The sequence below is a fragment of the Lepidochelys olivacea genome (assembly GCF_965140295.1).
Source record: "Lepidochelys olivacea isolate rLepOli2 genome assembly, chromosome: 1".
In the NCBI taxonomy this organism is placed as follows: Eukaryota; Metazoa; Chordata; order Testudines; family Cheloniidae; genus Lepidochelys; species Lepidochelys olivacea.
This window is the reverse complement of record NC_140411.1, coordinates 255,658,236-255,675,277: the sequence shown is the minus strand read 5'-3', so window position 1 is coordinate 255,675,277 and position 17,042 is coordinate 255,658,236. Positions and strand designations below refer to the sequence as shown.

General features: G+C 42.0%; 1 protein-coding gene across 1 annotated transcript in view; it reads right to left on the bottom strand.

Moving 5' to 3' along the window:
* ABTB3 (ankyrin repeat and BTB domain containing 3) overlaps window positions 1–17,042 on the bottom strand; it is a 280,098-nt gene that overhangs the window by 33,373 nt on the left and 229,683 nt on the right. Inside the window, exons 5-11 of the mRNA XM_084617381.1 lie at window positions 16,346–16,511; window positions 11,877–11,966; window positions 7,945–8,046; window positions 6,776–6,869; window positions 6,536–6,671; window positions 3,920–4,140; window positions 1,124–1,302 (exon numbers count right to left, since the gene is read on the bottom strand). Coding sequence (XP_084473507.1) covers window positions 1,124–1,302; window positions 3,920–4,140; window positions 6,536–6,671; window positions 6,776–6,869; window positions 7,945–8,046; window positions 11,877–11,966; window positions 16,346–16,511 — 988 coding nt within the window. The remainder of the gene's footprint in view (window positions 1–1,123; window positions 1,303–3,919; window positions 4,141–6,535; window positions 6,672–6,775; window positions 6,870–7,944; window positions 8,047–11,876; window positions 11,967–16,345; window positions 16,512–17,042) is intronic.

The following is a 17,042-nucleotide window of genomic DNA, read 5'->3' as shown; positions in this document are numbered from 1 at the left end:
TAGGTCAAAACCTCTGCCTTTTAACATTAACTAAATTGCTGCTGCAGATTATATGATGCCTACATTGGTGTTCAGGAGGTAGGTAGGAAATGTTATTCACTCTCATGCTAAACAAGCAAGGGGGGGCCTTACTAATGTGTATCATAATACATCATTAAAATAATATGCAAATAGTTTTGATATTAGACTCCTGCTGCTTCTCAATTTGGCCACTAAAATACTTGTTTCTTGTCAGTAATAGATTATGCTTGATTGGGGCTTTCTGGGAGAGGACTTGGTTGTGTTTTGAAGTCAGTGGGAGCAGCAGGGGAGCTAATTTTGGCTGAATCAAGTTGGAAAAGAAAATATCCAGCCTTCATTGGGGGAAGATATTTCCACTTTCCCTGGACACCTGCCCCAGCTCTATTTTAGCTGCATACTTGTATGTATCTCACTAAAAGCTCAGTTGTCTGGGTCAGAAAAGGTCTGATTGAAGGAATGATATGGGGGTGGGGGAAATGAATGCTGGTTTATGGGAGATTTTTTTTTTTTAAATGGTTTTTGCCTGGACATTAGGCCACCAAGATAGTGGAAGATTTTTTCCACTGATATTTAAAGGGAAAGAAATAGATATTCTATGACCTAAATAGGTTGTCGGGTTGTATAAGTCCCCACAAAAGCTTCCACATGGGGGGCAGAAAGGCTTGTGAGAAGATAATATTTGGAACTGAAAACTGGCTCAAGAAATCCAAAGCAAATATGAATATTAGCGTTGCTGTATGGCCCTAGAAAGCAAACTAGAGAGAGAGAGACTAACCTTGGTTGACTCAGCTATCAACATCTCTTGCTGTACTACGCTGATCCTTGTGACTTTAATTTTACCACTAGGCTTTAGCTTCTGATGTCTCTCCAGCTCACTGTTAGTGTCAGTATTAAGCTGTCCTATCAGTAGATGTATATAGCTGTCGTGGTTTTTTGTTTTGTTTTGTTTTTAAACCCACACATCTGCACTTGCAAATCAGGAAACAAATACAGAAAATCTCACATAGTGTAATGAGTTTCAGGAGATCTGTGTAATATTGCAGAGATTTTTGGACGGTGTGGAGGTTGTGTTAATTTCTTCAAAATCCACAATTTCTCATACCTTACTTGCTTTCAGTATTTCAAACATCAAAGGCAACCCATGTGTGATGAGCTCCTCAGTGTACTCTTCCTCCTGAATGGATTTAAATTCCTTTAACAAGCATTGGATGAGAGGCCGTCTGTGCTGCTGAAAGGAAGTTCGCAAAGACTCCAACCATGTATGTAGTGTCCATGGAACTCCTGTACAAAAAGATGAATTTTAAAGGTATGTGTATATTCCAGACCATCACAGAATGAGGCATAGCTAATTTGTTTTTCAATTGTATGACTTTAGGGCTTGTGAATGGTGCCAAATTGAAAGCCCTAGAAACTGACCTCCTATTTACCCCACAAGTAATGCCCATCAATATGCCTCAATCCTAATCTGCAGGGACATGCCTCCAAGTATAAGAAGGTATTCCAGTCCCAGGTTCAATTCCCTGCTCTGCCACAGATTTCCTGTGTGACCTCAGGCAAGTCACTTAGTCTCAGTGTGCCTCAGTTCCTCATCTATAAAATGGGGATAATAGCACTTCCCCATCTCATAGCAGTTGTTGTAGGGATAAATTTATTACAGAGTGTGAAGTACTTTGAGACCTACTAATCACAGGTGCTGACTTGTTTTTGCCAGTGGGTGCTTTGTGCCTTCTTGTTTCACTATGCATCATGTAAGTACTCCTGCCACCGACCGGTAGCTCAAGGGTGCTGAGCAACCCCTATTGTTTTTTTTTTCAGTGGGTGCTTGAACCCCAGAGCACTCACAGAGTTGGCACCTATTCTACTGATGAAAAGTGCTATATAAGAACTAAGTAGTATTATTTAGCCTCTCTGCTGAGCCAATTAGTGTTCACTGCAGTGGTGATTTGTGATGTGGACCTCATCTAGGAACTAGATTTATGCCACCGCACTCATTTGCAGTGGGCTACCAAGGAGACATCAGACAGTAAAAACATCTAGTCACTGCCAACTTTGGCTGGATTTGAACTAGTGACCTGGAGAGGAAAATGTTTATTTCCGCCTCATCACTCCTCCAAACCATGCATCCCCATTTATGTTGATACAGCATCAGGTGGGTCAGAAGGTCCCATTTTTACAGTTACTTTTCAGAGCAGAACTGCACTTTAAGAATGTAAAAGGAATTGCTATCACACACTAAATAAAAATTGCAGTAGTAGAAGACAGATAAATTAGTCCAAATCATATTCATTAAGGAATGGATTGTAGACCAACCTACATGCCTGTGTGATGGCCATCTTGGCTGACACCAGAGATTAAACTGAGGACCTGCAGAATTAAAAGCATAAACTGCTACAGCTTGAACTAAACAGTCAAGTCTCTTTGACCACAAGCTGTAACAACTCATATCCTCTGGGGATCGGCACAGTGTGGGACCTGTAACACACACTCACCAATGGGTTACATTTTCAGAAGAGTGCGAGAGGAAATATAACCCTCCTCTCTCCTGTCCACACCCTGGATCTTGGGTCCTTATAGGTGCTGCATGCCCACTTCTCCCCTCCATCCCTACAAGTGGGCAGGATCTCGAGTCCAACCGTCCCCTCTCCCACTGCCATGAGATCCTTTCACATTCACTTAGTAGGAGGTGCTTTGTTAGACCGGTTGCACAACCAGTCCATCCCTGTGTGTTTATGCAAACCTGTAAAAGGTTGTAACTCAGAGTAGAAATCATGATCCATGTGACAGGATTCCAAGACTCAAGTGTTCTTGGATATAGTGCTCAGAAGCATGTTTGGCAGCAGAAGTCTTTTGGTCTCTCACTGAGCACTGATTAACACATGTTGTAAAACAGTCAACAATCAGAACAAAACGGTTTCCTTGAGCAGTGACTGACTGGCCCTGGAGAGGGTGTTTGAAAGGGTCGCAGAGCTATGTGATTAGTGCGCTGAGCAAATTCACTGCCTTTCTCCCCCAGGAGGGTTGCAAGCAGCAAAAGGGGGAAGGTTCTGAGACATTTGGGAGGTTGGTGCTGGGAGGAGCGTGGTGTTTGGAAGCAGATGGGTGGTTGTGAGAGTTGGTGCATGAACAGCTGGCACAGCTGCCCCAGAACTGACGTTTTAGTTGGACACCTAGCTAAGCAGAGGTGAAGAAGCCTGCTGATGGGAGCCAGCCCTAGCAAATCATCCTTTCTTCTGAGCGAGGCATCAGAGTGCTTATTGGGAACCACCACGTGCCAGAGCCTACAAAGCAGAGCAACTGAAGCATTTTTAACGAATGAGTCCTAGATGTGCCTGGCATTCTACCAAGAACTGAGGCTGAAAAGACCTGGTGTATCCGTTCTCCAGCACCTCCATGTGAGGGGGTGACTACAGCTGTAAGTGGGTCATGCTCTGTGGCTTACACCCAACTGCCTGAAGGGCATCTGAAAAACAATGTTTGAGTTCACCTAATTGGAGTAGGTGATTCCATTCATGACGCAACATAACAGAAAGAAACCTGTCTAAATGTATATGAGATTTGCCACATTTTGTGATGTGTGGCATACATGATTGTGAAAAGAAAAGCAACTCACATGCCATGCAGAGAAGATTATCTTAGTCAGCCATGGCTCCTTGGCATTAAAACAAAACTGACTCAATGGATCCTCCAAGAGTCACAGCTTTACACCCAGTTTGCACTGACTGACTCTCCTCCCCGGTTCTTCAATCCCACACACGTGAAATTCCCCCAATTATTGCTTTCATAAAAACTCAGGAACATTCAAATGTGGTCAGTGTGAGTGACAGGCATTGCTCCCACCAAAACATACATGACAGTTGTCTCTCATGGGAGGTAAAGTGCAGAGGACACCAAGACTGACCTATGCTCCTTATGTCAATAGTGACATCCACATATCCATGCTCGGCGCTGTGGTACATGGCTTCTTTCAGTGCTTTCAGTTTGGCCTTGCTGTTGCGGCTGGCACACAAAGGAGCTGGTGCAGCATCTGCCAAGTCAGTTCCCTCAGCCAGTATTTCCTCCAGGGACAGAATATCACTCTTCTCTTTCTCTGGCTGAGCAAGCAGCTTACGAAATACATTCCTGTCAGCCACAATGCAAGAGAGAGAAAATCAGAGTTAGCTACTGTGTTTTCCTTCTGCCCGGGATATTGGCTGCAACATGGCAGGTTTGGAAACCTATTCAGAAGGCCAATCAGGAATTATTTTACGAAATGTTAATTCACCTAGTGCTCAGTTCCTGCAGCCCTCATGCAGGCAATACTCCTACCAGTTCAGGAGTTGTGCCCGTATCATAGCTGCAGGACTGGTTCCGTTGCTCTAACGAATGGCAGCCGCACCGTACAAATGTCACGTGTACAGCAGAAACTTAAATCAGAAACTTATGATCGAGCGGTGACTGTTAAATGATTAAAAGCCTGTGTGGAAAACCTTGGCAGAAGCTATCCCACACTACGGGAAAATGGAGTTGTCTTTAGAAACTCTTTAGTGCCTTTCACAAAGGATGCATTTAGTAGCAAATAATTGATAGAGATGAAACTTAAAAAGGGAGCTGTCTAAAACCACTGAAAACACCATCATTCTCAATTAACAGTCAAAGCAGTCTCGGTAAAGCTGGAGCTACTAATCATTCAACTACATCTGGCAGGGCAGGTTCAAGCAAACCTGGGACCCCAGCTGCAAAGCCATTTATTTGGGCACTGAGCTGCAAGGCCCCAAACTCAGCAGTAGGCATGATACTCCACGCCCACCAGGTTTAGAGCAGTGTAACTCCATTGACTTCAGCGGAGCTACTCCTGGTTTATGGTGTTGTGAGAGGAGAATCAGACCCAGCGTGCAATTTCTCCCCAACCTCCCACCTACCTCATGCACTTATGTTCTGGTAGCAGCACACATTCAGTTCCACGGGTAGGGGCAGTGCTTAATTTGTAATGAAAGAGGTGTCGGGGCTCAAGTCATTTTATTTCTTTCATAACTGATGTGGCAAGTCCAGAGGTGCCAGAGCTGTGAACTGCAAGTCCTGCCACAGATTAAGCATTGAGTAGGGGTAGGGGGCAATGGGTGTGTGTGGGAGAGAATAAGCAGTGTGTCCTGGATAACTGAGGGACGGCTAGCATGGGTGGCGGGTATTGAAGACCAGGGGAGGCTAAGCCTCCCCTAACCCAGGCCATGGCCCCACCCCGATCTGCCTGCGGCCCCGCCCTCACCCCTGAAGCCAGTGGGGACTCCGCTCCAGCTGGTGGCCTGGAGCTTGGGGCTCGGGCCAGCCTGGGGGTCTGGCCAGCTGGTCAAGCTAGGGCAGCTCAGGCTAGCTGGCATGGCTGGGGTGGCTCAGGTTGGCATGGCTGGGGCAGGCCGGCCCGGGCTCCTCTGGCCATAGGATGGGTGTGCGCTCGGGGCTCTGTCGGGTGGGGGGGCTAGCCTCTCTGAAGGGGGAGTTCACTTGCCACCCATGATGTCTAGAGGTGTGTATGGGTAGAGGAATAGTGGAGGGAGCTTTCCTGTAAAACTAGTTGGGGGAGTGGGGAGAGTGTGAATCTGTGATGTGCCTCAGCCGGTGCACAATATAGGGGGGGAAAGCCTTGATTTCCACAAGGGACGCTGCTCTGCAGCGCTCTCTGACAGCACGAAGCATCTCCGACTCCACACCATTAGGCACTGCATGGGCATTTTAACAAACTCGTCCCCTCTCACCCCGCCCCTGCAAGGGGCCGCTCTTTGGCTGCAGATGGGCAGCATTGTCTGAACCAGCCCTGACAGCTACATAGCATATCATTAGGCTGTTAGCTCTTTTCTCTAAGCAAACATAATGTAGATACTGTCTCTAACCTGCATCTACGTTCCTCTGGAAGGCTACAAGTAGAAAAGTATGAATGTGAAGGTCCTAATACTAATCCATAATATTGTAATTAGTACCTGGATTTTGCACAAATAACTGTTCATACATATCAGTTGTTCATTTAATTTATTTTTTAATTTATAACATGCTCCCAACACGCTGTCTCTGGACACACACATAATGTTAACACAAACAAAAATATCAGCACTTACAAAAAAAAACCCCACTTTGTTTAATGACAGTTATGGCTGCTGCAGGAAACTCACACCACACACAAAACCTTTAGAAATATGTAAATACATTCAGGGAAGTCCTCCAGCACTCACTGGAACTTCAGCATTGACTACAACTTTGTAAACAACAAACTGCAACACTTCAGAAGGCATTCACATCCATTTCCACATATCGAAAAAGCAACGTGCACCTCAAACTGATCAAACTCATACACTAACAGAAATCCCTAAATCCAATCTCAAGTCTCTTATACCAAAAAGGGGCACATCTGACTGTCACACTATCCACACATGTGCAGCAGAATTCTACTTTAACACTGAAGACCATACATCAGTCCCTCCATGTCAGCCTCCCAGGCAAACCATAATCACTTGACCCATGCAACAGAGACCCATTCCCACTCTACCTGTGTCCATGTGCAGCAGCCTGACTGAAAGAGTTCATGTCACCTTGTGGAGTCATGGAAATTCCATTTCTGTACATTGTTCCTATCATGGGGTCAGCGCCTCGCTCCAACAGCAAAGTCACCAGTTCAAAATTTCCTGTACGCCAAGAGAGATTTTAATTTTTTTAAAGTCCAATATTTTTGCAACTAAGTCACATTTCCCAATTGAAGAGTTTATTCCAGCAGAAGGAGAGTCCTTACCAGCAGCTGCTGCCAGTTGCAAAGGAGTTTCCGAGTAATTTTCCTCTCCATGCTCTAAAGAACCTTCTACCTTTGCTCCAGCATCCAGCAACAGCTATAAAGAAAATGCACCATTTAGAATTGTTGGTGACATCACAGAATTCAGAGTTTATGAATCGTGAGAAATTGAAGTTTAATATTTATCATTATCCACACATCGGATGCAGTGAAGACAAGTGACATGCAAATTTTTTTTCTATTATTCAATTAGTTCTTTTTCACTCACGATACGCTAAGACTCCTAGAGTATTAGTGAATATTCCAAAGTCAAACAAGTACTACCCAATGTTCCTGACCTGGGCAGAAGATCAGGAGTGTGAAGTAATGTACTAGATTGAGGCACTCAAACTTGGCCTAACCAACAGCCTCACTGACAGCTTGCCTGGAGCCCCACATACTTTTCATAAAATGGACGAGATTTCAGTTGTCTCCGTCTTTAATAGAGAGATGTTTCCAGAAGAGAATAGGGTTTCAGGAACAAGTTGTAGCAATGCATGCTGGAATTGGCAGTCTCCTGGGGTACATTTCTATTTCATTATTATTATTAAAGATGAGGCTGGCCATGGACAGCACTACAGAATCGGAGGGGACACATTCAACCTGTCTTTGGCCATCCATACCCTAGATCTCCTTTGTCTAGTGATTCATTAATTGTGCCATGTTGACACAATTACTTTGAAAAACAATCTCTCTCAACTCTTGATATGCCATACCACAAAGCCAACATATTCACGTCTTTTCATGTCTGGATAAAGTGATTGAGCACTCCTCTGACTATGGAACAACTCAGAGGATTTTTTTCTGAAATATCACATGTATTATAATATTTTAATAAATGCAAATATTGTTAAGAGTGTAATGAATGAATAAACAAACACATACAACAAATGGTCAGAAAGGAGCATGAGGAGTTGACGGACTTTCTTTGATGCAACTGTACTTTAAAATTGTCCTATTTAAACCTCATATTGGTTAAGATTTGGAGGCAGAGATCACCATATCAGATCAGTAAATGATAGAAGAAGTAACCAATATGAATATGAGAGGGGTACCACGCTTGAGATGGATGCAGATTACAACCCAACTGGATAAATAAAAAGTGAGATGCAGGTAGGGAAATACAGTAATACCTGAACTACAGGAATATGTCCATGCAACACAGCAAATGTCAGAGCTGTCCAATGGCGGGTCTCGGGGTGGACGGATGGATATTTATGAGCAGTACTGACAACCTATAAACAAATTAAAGTTATTTTCTTTTAAAATGGGCTTCAAAGAGCTTTAAATAATAAAACTCAACCTGCCTGAAAGCTAGGCACATGGGTATAAGTGATAGAAAAAAACCCTCAGAAAATGATTGGTTCTATATATTTTTTCCAGCAGAGTTTTTACTTAGGAAGAATTTTTCATGCTGTTTACTGAGAGATTGATCAAAGCTCATAGCAAATAAAGTCTCTTTTCCAAGAGCTGTTGCTCCCTCTAAATCACTGCCTCCCAGCAACTTTTACAGAGTCAAAATTTGCACGAGGGCTTATGCCAACGCTCACTGAGGAGGTGGCTCTGTCAGGATGGTTACATGTAGGGACACTTCCTATTGACTTCAGGGGCTTCATATTATGCCCACTCATTCTTCCCTGCTCCTGGGATTGCTTCACAGCATTCTGAGTTTCTCAAAAATCCTGGAGTGAAAACCTGACTCTAGTGAAATCAATGGGAGTTTTGCCACTAACTTCAATGGGACCAGGATTTCACCCCCGGTCTCAAGTTTAAAGACATGTAACCCATGTTGCTGTTCCTTGACTGGAAGCAGAAGACCGTTTAAAATGGATGGAGTCTAGCACCATTTAGAGGATATTTAAAAAAATCTGTTTACTACTTTCTCCCCTTCTAGTTAAATCTAAAGGTGTGCTGGGCCCAAAATAACTAAAAACTGTTTTCTTTAAACAAAAAACCCTTTCATTTGCACATCAGTCCTTCCTCCCACTAAGCATCAATATTTAAAGCCTCTAATCTTGACCTTGGGCAACTGATGTAATTGCTCTGTGCCTCAGTTTCCCCATCTTTAATATGATGCAACTCACAGGGATAGTAACATTTTATGAAAGGTTATAAAGCACTTTGAGATCCTTGGATGGAGCATGACACTGAAGTGCAAAGTAATGATTGATTAATTAATTATTATTAGTCCATGTTAAGATAGCACTGGTAGAAGAACTGAAGTTGGACTGAACGAAGCATTGGCCAGCCACCCTGCGAAAGGCAGGGAGTTTTACATTCGCCATCTTATGTGCTCGGCATCAGATGCTTGGCTGCATCAGCAGCCATCATGGCCAAGCTTCTGACATAACGTCCTGCTAGCCATCCCCAGGGCTAACATCAGGGGTGAGGGCAGAGAGGTAGTAGCTGGTGTGGCAGTCGTGGTTTTTCAGCTGAGGAGAGCTGCATGAGACAGTTGGCTGTGTCATCCACCCCAGCCAAAGAGAAACCTTGAGTTCCTGAAATCACTTCACTCTGCTCTGCACACACAGAGCTCTAACACCAGAAGAAATGTGCTGAAGTCTAAACTTAGGCCTGTGATGTCTCAGAACCTGGGAGCACTGTGTAATGAATGGGGTCAAGCAGCTCCAGCCCAGCAGTAGAGGGAGAAGTAGCCGTAGACAAGGTGAATGAATAGGCTTGGTTCAGGATAAACTAGTCCCTAAATATAACCATGTACCAGCTAATTACATCCCATCTCACGTGGATTGGTATTGGCACAGGAAAGCTCAGGGAACTCCCTGTGGCGTACACTGAGGAAATGCAAGTATTAACATTTTATTTTATTTCATTTTTTAAATTTTAATTCTTTTTAGTGAATTTAGTGCTTGTGAATAGAGTGGGATTGACAACCCTGGAGACTAAAGTCCTCTAATTTTCTACAAAACAATTACAGCACAGGCAAGCACCCCTCTAGGGATTAGAGCAGGGGAGTCAAATTCATTCTGTGGACAGAGCCAAATTAAATCTTCAGTTATGATCTGTGAGCCCTGTCTACGAATTTAGACTCAAGTGCTACCCTCAATCCATAGCAGAGTTCTCACTGAAAAATAAGAGTAAAATATGCCCTTATGTAGACACTAAGGCCGAGATTTTCTAGAACAACCTCTACATTTGGGTGCCTTTATTTTTTTTAAGATACCTAGGTTGGGCTTTTCAAAAGCACTTACCATTGGGGTAACTCTGCTCCCACTGAAGTCAATGGGAGTTTTACCACTGACTTTAATGGGAGTAGAGTTAGGTCAACACTGAGTGCCCCTCTAAGGCCTGACATTGACATTTGGTACACACAGCCACGCCTCTCACTGAGTTCAATGTGAGTTTTAGGTACTCAGCATATCAGGAATCGTCCCTGGAGTCTAAACTGATCCCGAATTAGGGGTCATTTTTGGAAATTTGGGCCAAAACTTTTATTTAGCAAAGCAAAGTGGGGAAAAAATATACAGGGCAATTTCAAGAACACTTATTTCACCCTTTGTTTATTTGGCCTATATTCATGTAATCACCCAATTTGCACACATTATTGTGGTAACTGTATATACAAATTAGCTGTATAACTGCACACCTTAATTATTTGAAGATCCTGCTCTTGAAGTGTCATGATTTGATTTTAGTGAGAACTTTCCTTTGAGATCAACCAGGGAGGTTCAAACCCCTCTGAAAGCTATTGGTTCAGGTTGTCTTCAGACTCAGGAACACAATACTGCTTAAATTTATATGTAGTCCAAGTTTAGAAGGTTATTTACACAGCCACAAGGACTGAACTCCCTTTTTATTTGAAATGAAAGCTTGCATTCTGCAGAATCTGAATTTGTTAAGGGGGGGACCCAGAAAATAAGAGATGAACTCAGAAGGCCAAGTGTTTGACACCCTGGGTTGCAGGACAGGTCAGTCTCCATGCCTGTCAAATCTCTGGCCTCTTTATTACGACTGCTATGAAGGGGGATAATTTTTGCCAACTGATGGTTGATTTGGGGGAGGAGGGTTTGTTCCACTAGGAACTGAACTGAGCTGAAATCAACAACTGATTTCACATAAACCACCGAACAGCAATCAGATAGCAATGACTGTCAGTCACTATCGACCGGAGTGGATTCAAAGTGGTGACTTACAGGTGAAAAATTGTGTCCTGCCCCTAATGCCCAAACCATCCATTATCCTTTTTTCAATTAAATTAAAACAAACAAACAGACAAAGTAAAATGTCTCACTGAAAGTAGCAATTACACTTTAATGACAGCTTTCCTAAATCCAAACAGAACGGATGGAACACAGATAAGTGAATCAGACAGTTTAATTTATTCATGACCTCAACAAACTGAAATGATAAGTATTTACAAACATGACAAATAACTCTTCATGTATTTTAAATGGCTCTTTAAAAACTTACACCACTCCATGCAACACGGGTAGGTAACAATCTATTTGGTGGACAGACTGTATGTTTGTTACATATATTCACCAAGAGATATTTACATGTTGGAACCCTCCTTCGTCCACCAGCTTTCATCAAAGCCTTTTTATAAAACACAACAATGTACCTTATATTACTTGTGTGCTGTTGGGCGGTAGATGGACAGCTCAATGTATAAAAGTTCTCAAACTTGGGGACAGGGGCATTTGAAAAGTGTGCTGCCTTGACCTCTCTATTTTAACTCACCTGCGATTCAGAAAGTCCCATCCTTTGCATTAGAATTATGACTCCTGAATGAGCAGCTTACATTTAAAGTTCCGGGGCTACATTCTATGCTAATTTACACTGTGCAATTCCAGCAAAATCAGTACTATTACATTGGGTGTAAACCACTGACAAACTGACCCTTTAAGCGCAATGGATCCCAATACTGAGGTGCCCCGGTAAGTGCTGTGATCATTTCAATATTCATTTCAAATGTTAACGCTTTTGGTAACAGAATTTTATTTTTAAATGCCTTGGGGTTTTCCTCCTCTGCTATAATTTTAATGGGCTGTCTGAGATATAAACAAAGAAAGAAATCAAAGTTGTAATCATAATAAAATGTCCTCACCTCAACATTCAAATCTGCTCCAGCATCTAGTAGCATCTGCACCATAGCCTCATCACCCCTGACACAAGCATACATCAGTGGAGTCATGCCCTATTCATTGGAATTAAAAAACAAACAAAGGAATTGACAAATTTACAATAGAATCTTAAAAAAAAAAAAGAGTTAGTGCTTTAAATGTATATTGTCAAGATAAACACTAAATGTTTAACAAAATCTTACCTCTGTTACAAACAACCCTTTAATATTATTAAAAGCTGAACATTTTAAAAATCTAAGTTACTGTTATCATTTATGTTGTTTCCTTTCTGCGTTTTACTCAACACAATGAAATCAGATTTGTCAGTTTCATTTCCTAGTTCTTGTATTCTAAATAAAGAACAATGTTGTCTTTGGGCTCCCAATAGTAGGGGAACGTTTCAATCCAAAGCAATAAGATTTCCAATGCAGTTAAAAAATAACAAATGAAAATACTTCCATTTATATTAAGGTTTTTGTAACTCTTGTTTTATAAAACCTAGAAGTTGAGTCTATACCTCTTGACAGTATCCCTTTAACAACATAATGAACTCCCTTTAGATACGTTAGACTCGAGCGCTGTCTATTCACTGTCAGCATTGTTAGCACTTGGAAATCTAGAAGCTTTGTACACAGTCCTAAACAATTACTTAATTTTAAATGAAATGCCAGACAGCATTGTTGGAAGTTGCTAGCTCTAAGGATATGCTGCCCTATGAAAACTAGATTAGCTGACCCTTCACTACGGAAACTCTAATCTGCAATTTGTATTAGTCTGGAATACCCACTGCAGCTGATCAACATTTCCCTTAAGGTCAGTGTTATTTTGGCAATGGAAATAAGTCTAGATGAAATCATGATGGTATAATTAAATCTACCAAAATTACAGCACAAAAAGCTATTTATTAAATAAAAGTGGGGGAGGATCAATCAAGAGTGTGCTTGTTCCATGGTAAGTTTACCACTGGACCATGGTACCTCTACTACATGTCTATTGTCTGTCTTATGGTCCCATATCAATTTCCTGTCACACGATCACACACTTTCTGCTTAATCTGTCCCTTGCCGTAGAGCAAAATTATTTACAGAGACAAATGAGGTAGTCAGAATGGGCAGAAGCTGAGCCACTACACTGTTCTCTCTAGCAAGAACTGAGCTCCAGCATTTTTGCTGAATTAAACGTATTTCACGTTTTCCTTGAGAGGAAAAAGCCTCTTTTTCCAGGCTGAGGTTTGTTGTGTTTTGGGGCAGGTGTCTTTTAGTAAAAATAAAAATAAAATGTTGGGCCCGATGCTGCGAGGTGATGAGCATCTGCAATGACCACTGTAATCAGTGCGCACTTAGCAGGATCAAGTCCTTGATTTGCTGTTGAGAAAGATGTGCTTTTAAATATATATATTATTAATAACTGCAGAAATGGGGGTCATGATCCCATTACTCATGTGAATAATCCTGTCTGACAGCTGCACTAAAGTCAACGAGAATACTTGGGTGAGTACAGATCACACTCAAATAGGACTTGATCTTGCTCCTATTGCAGCCAACAGTAAAAGTCCCCTTGGACATCAGGGGCCTATGGTCAGGCCAATAGGAAGCTGCATAGGATCAGTCCCTATGTCTCACAAAAACTGTATGCGAGCGTTGAATTTTGATAACTGGGGATAATTTTTAGAACATAAGTTAAAAAACATAATTTAAAAGAATAAATACTTAACACAAGGAGCAAATCAAATTTAAAGTTAAAATTTGACAGAAAAGGATTAACAAAACAAATGTGGACTTGATCCTGCAAGACACAGCACATGCGCAGACTGCTCCACCACACTACTGACTTGAATCGGGCTCTGTCTCAGCACAGCAGTCTGCACACTACAAGTGAAATCTGGACCCATTGAAGCCAACTGGAGTTTTGCCACTGATTAAAATGGGGGCAAGATTTCACCCTACACATTGCAGGATGGGGGCCTAAAAGTTCATTTGAGATTCTGATCAGCCCCGTTCTGCAGTTCTTCTCACTGCTGTTTTTACATATGCCCTTCCTGGAGGTTTGCTCTGTAGCTCAGGCTTGCTCTGTGTCACTGCATGAGACCTCTCACTTCATATGTGGGAGATATATTTTTAATGAGCACATAATTAGTGCTCAACAAATAATAAATAACACATGCAATTGGCACACAGGGAATTTGTCTTTTTTGGCAACATAAAAAAGTTGTTCTTTCAATATTCAAGTCACTGGTGGCTCAGTCCTGCAAGACGCAGACTCACTTGGCTTGGTCTGGCAAAGCACTGACGCACACATTTAAGTCAAATGTCACATAAGCATCACTTTAAAATTAAGCAGATGATTAAGTGCTTTGATGGATCAGGCCATATGGAGCAGCACTTTGCAGGACTGAATCCTTGGAGCACAGCAATTTTTCTATGAAAAGTTTCAAGGTGTAGAATTATTTAAAAGAATAATCATTTAAAAGTACTATAACATACTAACCATGGAATGAACTCCATGCTATAAAAACAACAGTAATAGTTAGTACTTACCGAGTACTTCACACTTACAAAGCACTTTATCAACGTTAACTAATTAATGTTATAGGTCAGTGTTCTATCAAACTAAAGCTATTAGAACTGTCACCCATCCGGGATCTTCTAGCGATACCTAATCCTGCCTAAGTGTGGGGTGATGGACTAGATAATCTCTTGAGGTCCCTTCTAGCCTTACAGGTCTCTGATTGTAATATTTTACGTTTCTGTAGAGCCTTTCATCCCAAAGCATTTAACAATCATAGACTTTAAGGTCAGAAGGGGCCATTATGATCGTCTAGTCTGACCTCCTGCACAACGCAGGCCACGGAATCTTACCCACCAACTCCTGTAACAAACCTCTAACTTATGTCTGAGCTACTGAAGTCCTCAAATAGTGGTTTAAAGACTTCAAGATGCAGAGAATCCTCCAGCAAGTGACCCATGCCCCACGCTACAGAGGAAGGCAAAAAAAACGCAGGGCCTCTTCCAATCTGCCCTGGGGGAAAACTCCTTCCCAACCCAAAGTACGGCAATCAGCTAAACCCTGAGCATGTGGGCAAGACTCACCAGCCAGACACCCAGGAAAGAATTCTCTGTAGTAACTCAGATCCCACCCCATCTAACATCCTATCACAGGCCATTGGGCATATCTACTGCTAGCAGTTGAAGATCAATTAATTGCCAAAATTAGGCTATCTCCTCCATAAACTTATCAAGCTTTGTCTTGAAGCCAGATATGTCGTTTGCCCCCACTGCTTCCCTTGGAAGGCTGTTCCAGAACTTCACTCCTCTGATGGTTAGAAACCTTCATCTAATTTCAAGTCTAAACTTCCTGATGGCCAGTTTATATCCATTTGTTCTTGTGTCCACATTGGTACTGAGCTTAAATAATTCTTCTCCATGGTATTTATCCCTCTGATATATTTATAGAGAGCAATCATATCTCCTCTCTGCCTTCTTTTATATTATATACATACAGCACTGGTCAAATGCAACCATCTCTGGGGTGGAAGCTGGCTGCCCCCTGCCAAACAGTGTACTGCAGAACTGGAAGCAAAATGGGAACTTTTGGCTAAGGACACCAGGATCTTTAATATTTTTGTAGAGCAGATGGGAACCTCAATTCTTAAGGTCTTACAATAAAGATCCATTCACAGTAAACTACATGGAACTCTACTTCAAAAGGATGAAGCACTGTCCATGGCTGCTAAAGTGTCAATATTTCCTGCTTGAGAATTGGGAGCAATCTCATGAGCTTCACAGTCCAAAGTTTCCACTGATGGGCAGTCATGGAGGTAAATTTACTTTTGGATAAATCTGTACACTTTACAGAGACTTCCCTTTTGTTGTAGTAATCCTTAGTATTTCCCATGTTATCTGTAAGTCACCACCTAAAAGATAAGATGACTAAACAGTAATGAAATATGGAGATTTCTGTCTCCAGATCACCAGTTCAAATTGGGGCCTATTTCAATATGCAAGTGAACATTATTAACATTCACTTGACGGGGGTTTGGTGGTCTATGTGAAATGCATTGTGAACCTCAGACCAGTTTGTATTGGAAAGATGTCCACATCACAAAAACCAGCATCCTAATTGGCACTATTGTTCACAAGCCAGGGTCAACTATGTATTCAGATCGACTCCAGGCACTCCTATGACCTTTTGATGATTTCTCCTGAATCAATGTAACTTTAAAAGTTTAAGCTAACTCATGTGCTATATCTGCCTCAACACTAAAGAAAAGAATCTATAATTCCTACGGGCCCAAGTTTAGCCTGAATGTACACCTGATGGAGTCTTAGTAACAGTAAGTAACAGAGAAAAAGGATTAAGTTAAGAGCCATCTGTTTATAAAGTTAGAGTGTTGGAAGGTTGTTTTCTTTAATAAATAGTCACAACTCCTGGCTTTTAAAGTTAAATTTTGTACCTGTTCACTCATGCTGTTAATTCCATCTGGCCCCAGCAAAGATATGGCCTGTTTAACTAGATCTGTTCGGCCGCAGTTCAGCATTCGGAATCCCAGATCCTGCTTGAATTTAGCTTCTGTGGCTACTGCATCCAGTTTTCGAGAAGCACAGAAGCAGTCGTCGATTCTGTGAATTGTGAGAAATAGCTACATCAGAGAACAATCAGAGGACAGACACCATCATTTATGGCATCACTGTTTCACTTTACCTTTGAATGACGCAGGTCCCCCGCCCACCACTCTCACACTGTCACCCTCTTTTGCCCTCTTGATATTCCTTTGAACCAGCTGCAGCACTGAAGTGCTGAATGTGAAATGCTAATGCAAGTTAATGGCTTTTATTGTTCATGTTGTTTACTTTAAGTCAGTTGAAAGGTAGCTTTTAGTCCATCTTTTCTATTTTCTCCTACTTACGTGCGTTATGAGAAACCATGTATATTGTTCTAACTGCACATTAGTTCTCCTCACCCGGGGAACAGTCCAAACCTTGTGACCCCTGCAAAATTCCCATCGACTTCAAGGGGCTTTGGGTCTGGCCCTGGGTGGAGATGGACTTTAATCATAGATGCTTAAACAAATACAATAAAGTATCATTCCAAAGGCTTCACAAATGATATGAATTCAGCTCTGCTAAAAGATAACTCCTTCCGGGGCAGAA